Source organism: Esox lucius, chromosome 23 (genome assembly GCF_011004845.1).
Source record: "Esox lucius isolate fEsoLuc1 chromosome 23, fEsoLuc1.pri, whole genome shotgun sequence".
NCBI classification, from domain to species: Eukaryota; Metazoa; Chordata; class Actinopteri; order Esociformes; family Esocidae; genus Esox; species Esox lucius.
Window position 1 is genome coordinate 17,120,262 of NC_047591.1, and position 12,358 is coordinate 17,132,619.

General features: G+C 39.1%; 1 protein-coding gene across 3 annotated transcripts in view; it reads right to left on the reverse strand.

Annotated features, from left to right (window-relative positions):
* The window catches only part of col7a1l (collagen type VII alpha 1-like), a 68,693-nt gene that overhangs the window by 14,808 nt on the left and 41,527 nt on the right, over positions 1–12,358 (reverse strand). For 2 of the 3 annotated variants that reach the window (XR_003777868.2, XM_034290124.1), the window contains exons 49-78: positions 12,233–12,313; positions 12,028–12,063; positions 11,753–11,797; positions 11,567–11,647; positions 11,358–11,393; positions 11,021–11,050; positions 10,723–10,761; positions 10,510–10,572; positions 10,388–10,420; positions 10,175–10,234; positions 9,545–9,577; positions 8,820–8,885; positions 8,626–8,670; positions 8,462–8,497; positions 8,358–8,384; positions 8,206–8,271; positions 8,012–8,074; positions 7,525–7,542; positions 7,401–7,436; positions 7,236–7,274; positions 7,112–7,147; positions 6,317–6,451; positions 4,489–4,593; positions 4,083–4,280; positions 3,857–3,961; positions 3,453–3,497; positions 2,912–2,980; positions 2,518–2,604; positions 2,026–2,082; positions 1,806–1,853 (exon numbers count right to left, since the gene is read on the reverse strand). Coding sequence is in view for 2 of the 3 variants with exons in the window: in XM_034290124.1 (XP_034146015.1) it covers positions 1,806–1,853; positions 2,026–2,082; positions 2,518–2,604; positions 2,912–2,980; positions 3,453–3,497; positions 3,857–3,961; positions 4,083–4,280; positions 4,489–4,593; positions 6,317–6,451; positions 7,112–7,147; positions 7,236–7,274; positions 7,401–7,436; positions 7,525–7,542; positions 8,012–8,074; positions 8,206–8,271; positions 8,358–8,384; positions 8,462–8,497; positions 8,626–8,670; positions 8,820–8,885; positions 9,545–9,577; positions 10,175–10,234; positions 10,388–10,420; positions 10,510–10,572; positions 10,723–10,761; positions 11,021–11,050; positions 11,358–11,393; positions 11,567–11,647; positions 11,753–11,797; positions 12,028–12,063; positions 12,233–12,313 (1,818 nt within the window). In the remaining variant the exon portion in view is untranslated. The remainder of the gene's footprint in view (positions 1–1,805; positions 1,854–2,025; positions 2,083–2,517; positions 2,605–2,911; positions 2,981–3,452; positions 3,498–3,856; positions 3,962–4,082; positions 4,281–4,488; positions 4,594–6,316; positions 6,452–7,111; positions 7,148–7,235; positions 7,275–7,400; positions 7,437–7,524; positions 7,543–8,011; positions 8,075–8,205; positions 8,272–8,357; positions 8,385–8,461; positions 8,498–8,625; positions 8,671–8,819; positions 8,886–9,544; positions 9,578–10,174; positions 10,235–10,387; positions 10,421–10,509; positions 10,573–10,722; positions 10,762–11,020; positions 11,051–11,357; positions 11,394–11,566; positions 11,648–11,752; positions 11,798–12,027; positions 12,064–12,232; positions 12,314–12,358) is intronic. The other variant, XM_034290125.1, reaches the window with a different exon arrangement.

Sequence of the window (12,358 nt, forward strand, 5' to 3'; positions counted from 1 at the left end):
GGGGTGGGCGCGCGTGTGTGTGTGTGTGTACGTTATTGTCATCTGTTGGATCAAGTGTATATATCACTTTGAATTATATAAAAAATGTATTGCAGTCGAATGTTAGATGACAAAAGACACAAAGACTTGCTCAAGAACAAAAACAGTACATTTACTTACATGCACTCAGAAAGGTTAAATACAAAGGTAGAATTTCATATTTTCAAATTTCACCAGTGAAAACAGATAGTTCCATATTATTATCAAACATAAATGAATACTATTAATTCTGCAGAATACACACATTTCATAAAAAAGTTAAACTTATCACACAAGTCAGTAAACAAAATATAATCTATTTCGATGTTTTCAATAAATAATGTTTGGTTGAGCAATTGATAAGCAGCAATAAACTGACAAGAATATGGTTGGAAAAAATAAAAGGAGCTAAAAAGGTGTTGGAAATACTGCAGCAATACAACTAATTCGAAGCTACAAGACAAAAGATATACTAAATTAAATCGTGAATTTCTTTAATAAATAAACAAGTTTATCCTAAGTCAATGCTGAAATAACACTGACATCTGATGAAATCATAAGCTTAATTTTTCCAAGACTTGTTGGACAATAATTGTTGCATAACACAGTGTCTTGATGTAACTGAGTTGAGTTCTATGTACAGTTCCTCTTTTAGGTACTTGGTTTTGCTGTAATGCACAACTCTGGACATGGACGAGGCATTGGATGAGTGACATCATCATTGTGCGACGAAAAGCAGTCCCTCCTCATGTTATGCTGGTCGGGCTCAGGGTTGTCTGGTCCTCACCAGCGATACACATCACTTCACAGTTTATACAAACTCTCTGTGCTTACAAATCTACCGTCTCGAGCTTTGTGGACTTAGGAAAGGCCCTGTGTTAAAAAAAATAAAAAAATAAAAAAAGAAGCGAAGTTCATATTTTGGTAGCAGCTCTTGATATTCTCATTCAGGCAAAGTTTAAAGATCATGCTCAATGCATGCTGCGATATTGATGTTTCCATTGCAAATTGGCCCAGCTTTGTACATTTTTAAACAAATATCAATTTTGTTTAAGTTTTTATGTCTTTGGTCCATGCCAACATTTAAAATAATAATCCAATTTGTGGTACCTTTTGCACTGGTGAAATTTTCACAGTTGTTAGCAAGAGAACTGATACGCTATGATGACAAGTACTATGATCGCTGAGCTGGTTGGTGTCCCTGTATTATTTTATCTGGCAAAAAATAGAATTCAACCAATAAAGAAATAAAGAAAACAAATTTGTTGTCTAAGAAACAATTCTTCTACCTGAACTGCCTACAACTTTTTATTAGAATGCCAATAATAACAGTTGGATCCAAGTACTCTTCATCACTTTGATGTATTCACAGTCCACTGAAGGCATGCAAGGACTGGAGCATGGTTAGTAAGGAAGAAAATAGTTCTACACTCCAAAAAGGAATAGTTCTTGGATGATCCATTAGGGATTATTCACATTGCAAATATGGAAACATTTATAGTGGTATTTCAAATAGCCTATATTAGTGGTTTCTCAAACAACAATTTGAAGAACCTACCCACTCAAAAACAACTTCAAGGAATTCTTTAAAACGTTCTTTGACAGGGGTTTCAACACAGTTTCAATTTTAAGAACCCCTAACAAATCATCCAGGAATCTGGACTCTTTAGAGTGTCGGATTGTGTAGGCAAAGAATTTGGCATTTGAATGAGAGAGATGTGATACGATCTACATTTCGGCTCATCTTCACCTCACAAGTAAGTTTAAAGGGTCTGTCACAGTCCTACCTTCTCTGTCGGCCTGGAAAGTTGCGGGGTGGTGAAGGATATCTGTGGCTTTGGAAGAAAATGTAGCATGTTTAAAAAATGCATACATGTATAGTATAACAAAACTACTGTAGAAAACAACAACCATTCCGACTCCAAACTCATTATCTATGGTGCTGACCTTGCCGGCCACTGTTCACAAATTACAAACCATATGAGGTAAACCAGTCCAGTTTCATACCTTTTCATTGTTTTCAGGGGAGGGAGATGGATATGGAGCTAAAGTTGTTAATCCACTCTGCAAGAAACATGAACATATGATCAGTACCAACTAATATTGATCATGACGCTGCAGTATACAAATAAAAACTGTTTTTAGAATGGTTTGACCCCGCCCAAACAGGGAAACCATGTCTGAATATATAGAAAAATATTTACATACATTTTTTTTGTACATTTAAAGTATTTCATGTAAACTTCATAAGCACACTGTGAGCATTTAAGTTACACAATTCTGTACATTTTAAATTATTTACATTTTCCATGTAAATTTGGCACTTTCTAATATTGTCCCAAATTAGGATTACATGAATATCTATAAAAAAACTGAAATTCTAATAAAACACAAAGTTAACACAAATACCTTAAAAATATTGTTCCAAAGTAGATTAATTAAGTATATCTATTAAATATATGTATTTCCTATTTGGGTATCTGGAGAAAAGGAATTTACCTCTTTTCTAATTTGATGGAAAGTACTGTCTGTTGTCATTTCAAACTCCCCTTGTGCTTCCACTGACAATGACACATCTGTTGAATCCTGTTGATTTGGGGGGAAAAAGAGAAAAAAACATTTCTTTCAGAAACCCACTATGAATTTAGCAAAACAGCTATGTAGCGAGCGAAAGAGATTCATAATACTGTACTCTAAACTCTCCTCATCTCCCTGCATCTAGATAGATAATGTTGATTATATACTCATATACCACTCATATCCCAAAATATTGATTGCTTACCAGCTTTTGTACATGACTGCATATCACATTCACATTTTTAGCTTCCATGTGCCATATCAAATAATGAGTCATTAGAATTACTGTATATGCACTCATGTGACAGTTAATCACCTCATATTCATAACTGTACTCTTCCCCAATGTATAATTCCTCTTCCTCCTCCTCTTGCTCCGTATTTGTCTTTAGAGGAGAGAAAAAGATGAATCACAAATGTGGTTGGGATCAAGAGGACATATCGTTTTGAACATTTATATCGTAATTGCGGATTTTATGACGAAAAGCAGCATACAGAGTGTACGTACAGGTGTTAAAACAACAATGCCAAACAAAAAAATAGTTAGAAAGATATATGCATGCTTTCTGAGGTTTTTCTGTTCAGTTAGCACACTTCAATGCTGTGTATTGGTCAGGCACAGCCCATAGAGTTTCATAGAGTTTCATGGGCTTAGGTAAGGCTTCAAGTTAAAAGCAGGTTACATAGAGAGTGCTACAGAAGAGGTTAGGTTTGTCACTGTAATTTAAAAGAACTTGATGTTAGGACAATTAAGGATGACATGCTTAGCAACGGACTGTGACAACGTAAATGTTAGATATTTTTAGTGTGGGCAGGGAATTAGGTTATTTCGACTCCATCTTTAGTTTGGGCGTTTACCAGGCGTTGTCTTTGCCTCTTATGTCGTCCTTTGTTTCCCTTTCCCTGGTTAAGAATTTCACAGTTAAACGCTGTCATGATTTAAAGGAAATTAAGATCCATCATGCTGTTGTAGTTATGATTAAAGAATGTAATTTAATGTAATCAAAGGTTGATTAATTGGAGAAAAAATATTTTGGAAAAATCTAGGGTTTTTAAAGGGTTAAGATAGTCTACATCTTTTCGTTAAACTTATTTAGACCTACTTAGATATAACATGCATTTACTTAATCATGGACAAAAAAAAGGAAGTGCCGAAAATTGTACATGTAAGTCCAAACTATACTATGTAAATTAGGAAATTGGTTGGAATAAAACAATGTTTTGTTTGAAAGGTCAAATATGTACACTTCTATTGACATCACCTTCCGTTCCTTATTTTTCTTTCTCTCTCCAGAGTTCTTCTTCAAGGAATCTTCCTCACTCAGGAGAGCAGTCCCTCCTACAGTCCCAGGTACCACCGAGATCCTCTATAAGCACAAACACACAAACGCACACAAACAGATTGTACTATAGTACTATTCATTAGTCACAGTCAACTTTATAGACACTTTTTGGTTGTAGGAGTGTAGAAGACCGGTGACACCATACCTCTTCAGATATACTGTGATTAAATGTTGAGTTTGACAAAGTGAACTTAGACAAGGGAGTTTCACTAGAGTCCTTATCCACTGTCCGAATGTTGTGGATCACCACAGAGGTGCTCTCCATCCTCACCAGATCTGCGTCTCCGTTAAGAGTGGTGATATCCCAGAATGTGGGCCCTTCTTCTGTTTCATTCATTGAATCCTTCAGGATAGAAAATAGAGGAATAACAACTTTAAACGTCATTCCAATGGGTTAGTACTTTTATGGGATTTACATAAGGACTACAACTAATACTAATCCCGAAACCCAGTGCAGACAATAGTTTTTCCAAGCGTTAGGTCTGTGGTGTGTGAGGTAAATCGTCCATGCTGTATACGGATCCTGAGCTTGGAGTGGATACAGTACTTACAGAGTTAGGTTCTGGTAGCTGTCGGTCCAGTTCGGAGTCTGCCTCCTCCTTTATGGAGTCCAAACTTGTCAAAGGCTCTTCAGAGATCTTGTACTTCACAGAGCTCTGTTAAAAACACACTTGTCAGTCCAGTTGCTAACACACTAGTAAATGTAGTGTTTCAGCATTGACATACTACTTTTAAAAAAAATCCAAAGAGCTCTGATCCACAGGTTATGACCAGGCTTCAGGAAAATGTCCATTTTAAATTCAATTAAAAAATGTACATTCCAAGTATTCCCAACAAACATATCCTAAGAATGACACACTAAATCACCAGGGTTCATCTCCAGGCTGGAGTGATGTGTAACACTGATAACCTGTTCAATCATCAGGTACGTCCCCAGGCTCAAGAGATACGGTGGGGAGAACAAGTGTTTGATACACTGCCGATTTTGCAGGTTTTCCCACATACAAACCATGTAGAAGTCTGTAATTTTTATCATAGGTACTCTTCAACTGTGAGTGACGGAATCTCAGTAAAAAATCCAGAAAATCACATTGTATGGTTTTTCAGTAATTAATTTGCATTTTATTGCATGACGTGAGTATTTGATACATCAGAAAAGCAGAACTTAATATTTGGTACAGAAACCTTTGTTTGCAATTACAGTGATCATTACAAACTTTGAGCTCCCTCCAAAGATTTTCTATTGGGTTCAGGTCTGGAGACTGGCTAGGCCACACCAGGACCTTGAGATGCTTCTTACGGAGCCACTCCTTAGTTGCTCTGGCTGTGTGTTTCGGGTCGTTGTCATGCTGGAAAACCCAGCCACGACCCATCTTCAATGCTCTTACTGAGGGAAGTTGCGATACATGGCCCCATTCATCCTCCCCTCAATATGGTGCAGTCGTCCTCTCCCCTTTGCAGAAAAGCATCCCCAAAGAATGATGTTTCCACCTCCATGTACTCATCCTTCTTCTTCCTCCAAGCACGGGAGTGGAGTTTAGACCAGAAAGCTCTATTTTTGTCTCATCAAACCACACAACCTTCTGCCATTCCTCCACTAGATCATCCAGATGGTCATTGGCAAACTTCAGACGGGCCTGGACATGAGCTGGCTTGAGCAGGGGGACCTTGTGTGCACTGCAGGATTTTAATCCATGACGGCGTAGTGTGTTACTAATGGTTTTCTTTGGGACTGTGGTCCCAGCTCTCTTCAGGTCATTGACCAGGTCCTGCCGTGTAGTTCTGGGCTGATCCCTCACCTTCCTCATGATCATTGATGCCTGACGAGGTGAGATCTTTCAGGGAGCCCCAGACCGAGGGAGATTGACCGTCATCTTGAACTTCTTCCATTTTCTAATAATTGCGCCAACAGTTGTTGCCTTCTCACCAAGCTGCTTGCCTATTGTCCTGCAGCCCATCCCAGCCTTGTGCAGGTCTACAATTTTAACCCTGATGTCCTTACACAGCTCTCTGGTCTTGGCCATTGTGGAGAGGTTGGAGTCTGTTTGATTGAGTGTGTGGACAGGTAACGAGTTCAAACAGGTTCAGTAAATACAGGTAATGAGTGGAGAACAGGAGGGCTTCTTAAAGAAAAAGGGAGCCGGAATTCTTATTGGTTAGTAGGTGATCAAATACTTATGTCATGCAATAAAATACAAATGAATTATTTAAAAATCATACAATGTGATTTGCTGGATTTTGGTTTGAGATTCCGTCTCTCACAGTTGAAGTGTACCTATGATAAAAATTACATGCTTTGTAAGTAGAAAAACCTGCAAAATTGGCAGTGTATCAAATACTTGTTCTCCCCACTGTATATGAAACGGATGGACTACTGACTGCGTATTCAGAGATGATGTTGGAGCCTGGTCTCTGCTCCTTTTCCTTTGCTCTCCTGGGGGAGGTCAGGTCCTGAAGTAGCTCCTCCATACCATCCTGCAGCAGCCTTTCAATCAGTGCCTTCAGCAAGGGCAGCTGGGAAACAAAGTATTTCTTAATAGAATGGCACGAAATAAGAAACTCTGGTGATAGAGGTTGTCTATCACTAGGAAACAGATAGAGTTACATTTCCTGATAATATCTTCAGTACATATTCTATCATATCACATCATTTGGACAATATTGCAAAATGATTTTGGCACTAGTTGACTATGCCTGCTCATTCCCAACAAAGGTGGACAGTGGGTGGTAGTTATTCCCTCTCAGCAGATACTACTATTGTATCCAACATGGAGTATCCAGATACTGCTATTATATCCAGGGTAGGATATCTAGATACTACCATTGTATCCTGGGTGGGATCTCTTGATAATACTATTGTATCCAAGGTAGGATATCTAGATATTACAACAGTATCCAGTGTAGGATCTCTAGATAATACTATTGTATCCAAGGTAGGATATCTAGATATTACAATTGTATCCAGTGTAGGATATCTAGATATTACAATTGTATCCAGTGTAGGATATCTAGATACACCTATTATATCAAGGGTAAGGTATCTAGATTCTAATACGGTATTAAACACAGTATTACAGTGAATAGCCATACAAACAGAATCCCATTGGTATTGTTTGATCACAAGGTCTTGTTTCTATATAAAACTGTTATGAATTCCATCAGCCAAGAACCTACCCTTATGCCGTAGTCTTCAAACATTACTTCGATGTCCTGGGTATAAATCAAGAAGAAATTTGCTACATTATTTGTGATTTTCTGTGAAATGCATGTCGTGTTAGTATAGTTACAAAATGTCTACCTTCATCTCTTTTATTTTTCCTGGAAGACCAGCATCTCCCTGTGGAACAAGAGTATAACCAGTATTACTAAATATCAAACGTACAAAATGCTCACTTATTTGGTTTCCTTGGCTGGAAGTGTTAATCAATATTTGTTAGTACATAATAAAAAAAACTGAGCACACCTTAACTCCTTTCAATCCTCTCTCTCCTTGTTCTCCCTGAGAAGATCAATTAAGCACATTCAAATTCCACACCAGTACTATCTTTACTCAGCAACTATAGAGGAAAGTCAGCAGTATCTCCTACCTTCATCCCAGATGGGCCCTAAAACACAGCGACAAAGGAGAAAACAGGTACTCAGAATGCATGACATCATGCACATTTCATATGCAAGCCTCAAACCAAGCCAAGAGCATAGCTAGTTGCTTTTGGAGAATATCAACTCATAGACATTTTGTGTAATATATCAGATGATACAGATTATTCGTGTGTTCCTGTGTGTTGTCTTATCATTGAGCAATCAAATGCCTTTGGCCATCATGTAGAATGAGAATATATTTTCAATCCAATTTCCTGGTTAAATAAAACTCCTGCAGATAAAAAGTGTCAACCACAGATAACTTATTCTGCAAATGATTTAAAGGGAACTGCAATGTCTGATTCTGAACAGAATTGAAACATCTGATTTTGAATGGACTTGACAGAACACATTGCTGTGTAATTGTGGAGCATACAGTGGATGTAGCTGATTATGCCTATAAAATGTCCTGCAGTGTTTGGTGATTAGCCTTACCATAGCCCCAGGAGGTCCCATTGGCATAGGGAATGCCTGTCTTATCTCTTCAATGGTGGCACCCTGGGAAAATTAATCAACAAAAATGACAATTTCCTTTGAGCTTGATCCTTCCTGGAATTTATGACAGAGTTCCATTCATGTTTTTGTATTCCAAGCTCTAGATACAGGTTCTGTGAAGTTCTTGTACATACCTCTTTTTGTGTGACCAGAACATGAGTACCAGGTGGACCCGGAGCACCTGGTTCTCCTTTATGACCCTGAATGGGAATATTAGAGCAACTTAAACCAGCCTGCGTTTTCCCAAAACTTTGATGATAATTAATTCTTAGAGAAATATACTCACATCAGCACCAGATTCCCCCTTCTCACCCTAGAGTTAGAAATATTATAGCATATTATATTGTGTTGGTATGTTTGGAAAATAGTCAGACATAATCAAAATCATACCTTTAGGCCATCATCTCCTTTCAGTCCTTTTTCACCCTTTCACAAGAGAAAAAATGTATACGATAACACTTTAGGGTTAAAGTGATCAAATAAAATGAAAGGAACAAACAGGAACACGACAGTAATTGACACTTTTCCATTACAAAAGAGAAAAATATGCTCACATCTTTTCCAGACAGCCCTCGCTTCCCATCAATGCCAGGTCTCCCCTACATACCAACAGAACATAGACACTTACAAACTGGCATGATTTCAATTAAATAGTGTTTTCAAATAAATAATCAAACTATAGGAATATCTGTGAATACTGATATTATACAACACTGTTGCATGTAATACGACAATGCTGAGTACTGACTGGGGTTCCAGGTAGACCAGGAATTCCAGCGATCCCCACTCTGCCTTGGTCTCCTTTCTCTCCCCTCTGATGACACACACACAGACACACACACACAGACACACACACGTCATAGTTGTCATCTCTGGCATGTCAGAGATGAAGACAGAGATATCTTTGACATAAGGCCTTTTAAAATGCGCCAGTTGAGAATAGATGTGATAGCAATACAAATCAATATTGTCCTTGCACTGCTGGGGAAGTTAAACATCAACTTCTTTTTAGTTGTGCATTACTGTGAACTGAGACCATAAAGACAGTCTTAATTGCCTAAGATCTGCGGTACCAGAACTGGCACTTTTCCAAGGTACTTTTGGGTTGGGACTTTGGGATAAAAAAACAAACAAACATTGTCTTTATCCAACAATGCCAACACCAGTGGTACCTGGTATTGACATTACACACCTGGAGTAGTTAGATTTACTACATTTGTGCTGTTTTGTTGTGTGCCCATTTTATTGGAAAACCACAAAACATTCAGAAAGTACAGAAATTCTGACTGACTTGGCAGAGGTTGTAGTTAGTCACGGTTAAGTGCGAATTTGCGAATTGCCGTGGCAAAAACCTTTTTTGCAAATGGTCAGAATGTCCAATTAGATTTGTTACTGATGGCCTTAAAATAGAGGTTTGCACATCATGTAGATCCCAGGACCAGATATCCAAAGTGTTCACAGTGTTCAACTCACCAGTCCCGGCTCGCCTTTCTTTCCCTGGTCACCCTGTAGACAAGTATCCATTAAAACAGAATGCAATGATTATCTGTTAGAACATCATATATAATGAAATACTGACTGAAACTGTTGGTAATACAACTAAACATCTAAGCAACGCAAGCGTATGTTTGGGTGTCATTACAAAAAGCACATTTCAAGAGGGGTCTCCCACATTTACAGCCATGACAGCGACTTAAAAAATAAGAAATGCAGCACTTTTGCTACTTTTGCTTTCACCCAGGCACATTATTTTCCTCACCGCTGCGACCTTCCCCTCAAGTACAGGAGAAAGCACAGTGTTCAATATACACCTGGTAAAATGAGAAAACCAGTCGCAGTTGGCTGAAAATACCAAAAATGTCTAAGCAGTGGGGGTAGACTGTAGCAGGGAGCATGCAGTGTCTGATTCCTGAAAGATATGATTTTGAGTTTGCGTTGGAAGAGTGAAAACGGCATTCACATCAGAATAGTTAAGAACACTTGAGAAAAGTTTCACAGCAAGCTACTCATAAAGAAGCTGTGAGCTACAAGTATCTCTCAATTGATACATTGGAGTAACCTGTATTAAAATAATGACAACCTGGTTGTATGCATTAAACAAACCTTAGATCCAGGCTTGCCTGGTATCCCATCCAGACCATCTCTTCCAATCCCAGACACTCCCTGACAAACAGGTAGAACACATTATCATGGGTTAAATTAGCAGTAACAGTAATGTGCCAATACATGGTCATTAAACCTCACAGACCACCTTTAAAAAGTCTTATCTGATATTACATAGCAGTAGAACTCTCTTATTCACTTGTATTTTCATACCTTTCCAGGTGGTCCTGCTTTTCCATCAGGGCCCTACCAAAAGAATAATTCAGTGTTTTTGTTACCCTGTTTCCATACACATGACCGACCTCTAACCTGTGACCTCCAGGTAAGGAACTCACCCTGGGTCCAGGCTGACCTGTCTCCCCTTTATGACCGGGTTCTCCAGGAGTTCCTGGTTCACCCTGAAAGATAGGAAAACAACAGCATGACTCAAGCAGAATAGAGAATACTAGAAAAGAAACCAACTGACATCTATGGATGTAATTAAGTTAACGTAAAACTGTTATGAAGTTATACTGTGTCACCAGTGAGGTAAATTATAGGTATTTTACCTTGATCACCCTGGTCAGGATATTGTTGTCTGAACTGAACTGGAGGGAACAAACAACAACAAAAAATGATCATTTCAGCTTTTTTCACGAACTGTCTTTATGGGATAATGATGGACTAGTTATAAGAAACAAGAAACAACCCCCTCCCAAAAAAGGAAAGTTTCTGTCTCCATCCAACTTTGGATGACTAACCTAACCCGCCGGGATGTCATCAAGAAGCTTCAAAGTTATCAACAGTTCTATCTGACAGGGTTGGCTGAGTTGGTGTAAAGTGGGAATTCATTATGGATGTACTTACAGACCCTCCTCCCGGAGGTCCTGGTTTTCCCTTCAGAGGCCAGAACACAGAAACAAGACAAGAGGGATAGGCAGTCAGAAACCAGAAGCCACATTGTGCTAGCTGAGCAGTTGACTGCAATGCTGTCACAACACACTGATGGGAGATAGAAGGCTCACTCAATGGCTACGTCACATGATTTCCTTTGTGACTGAATCAGGATAAGAATGTAATTACAAATACAATAGTGGAAAAAAGTCAGAGAGGTGACTGGCTCAAACAAAAGACCCACAGAGCGTCAGGCAACTGATGCATGCAAAGATGAACGATAACTAGCCAGTGGTGTATGCAGACTTACAGGCTCCCCTCTGTCTCCTTTCTTCCCCTCCGTTCCCTGAAACAAAGACAGAACCATATTGCTGAAAATATTAAATAATGTGGATGAATTCAAATTAAACAGGATAACATCTTTGACTGTAACAAAACTACTGTAACAAAACTGTAAAAAACTACTACAACACGGCAGCTGATATGTGAAGTGAGCCAGTAACATTCCTAGGGTCTTACAGGAAAACCAATGTTCCCCGAATCTCCTTTGTCTCCTTTGTCTCCCGGGTCCCCAGGTCGTCCCGGTAACCCTAAAGGGCCCTGTCATCAGTAGAGAGTGAAATAAAAGCAACGCATCACCTCCGACAGTCGGACAGACGGACAGAATATGTACAGGAAGAATTGGAGACAAGATGAAAACTGTACCCGTATTCCTCTGTCACCAGGCTCACCCGCTGATCCCGGCTCACCCTAAACACAGAGAGAAAAACTGTGTATGGGCGTTGTATCTGTATCTGATCCCCATGCTATTGTAATGATTGAGCCTGGGACAGCACGACTGGGTCGTAAACCAGCATCCCTGTGGTAACTGTGGTACATTACCCTGTGCCATTGAAGTTCAGACATATCAACAAAGGTTCCAGTGCATTTATGAAAAGTTACAATTCAAATCAAGAGATAACCGTGACGCGCAAACTTACCCGTAGACCAGGTTCACCTTTGACCCCAGAAACACCCTACAGACAAGAACACTGTCAGTCCCAAACTGTCATCGAATCCAAAATGATGGTTTGAAGAACACAGTGAGTGTATTGTATTGGCATTCACAATATGCCTTGTGCACAGACACACACACACGAAAACACAATTTCATCGTTGCAAGACAAGCACTCAGGATTTACTTACATCTTTACCTCTTAGTCCTGGTGCTCCAGGATTCCCAGGGAATCCAATATCGCCCTTTTCCCCATTAATGCCATCTTGCCCCTAAAAAAACAATTACCATTGACATGAACACCCCAAAAAATTTAA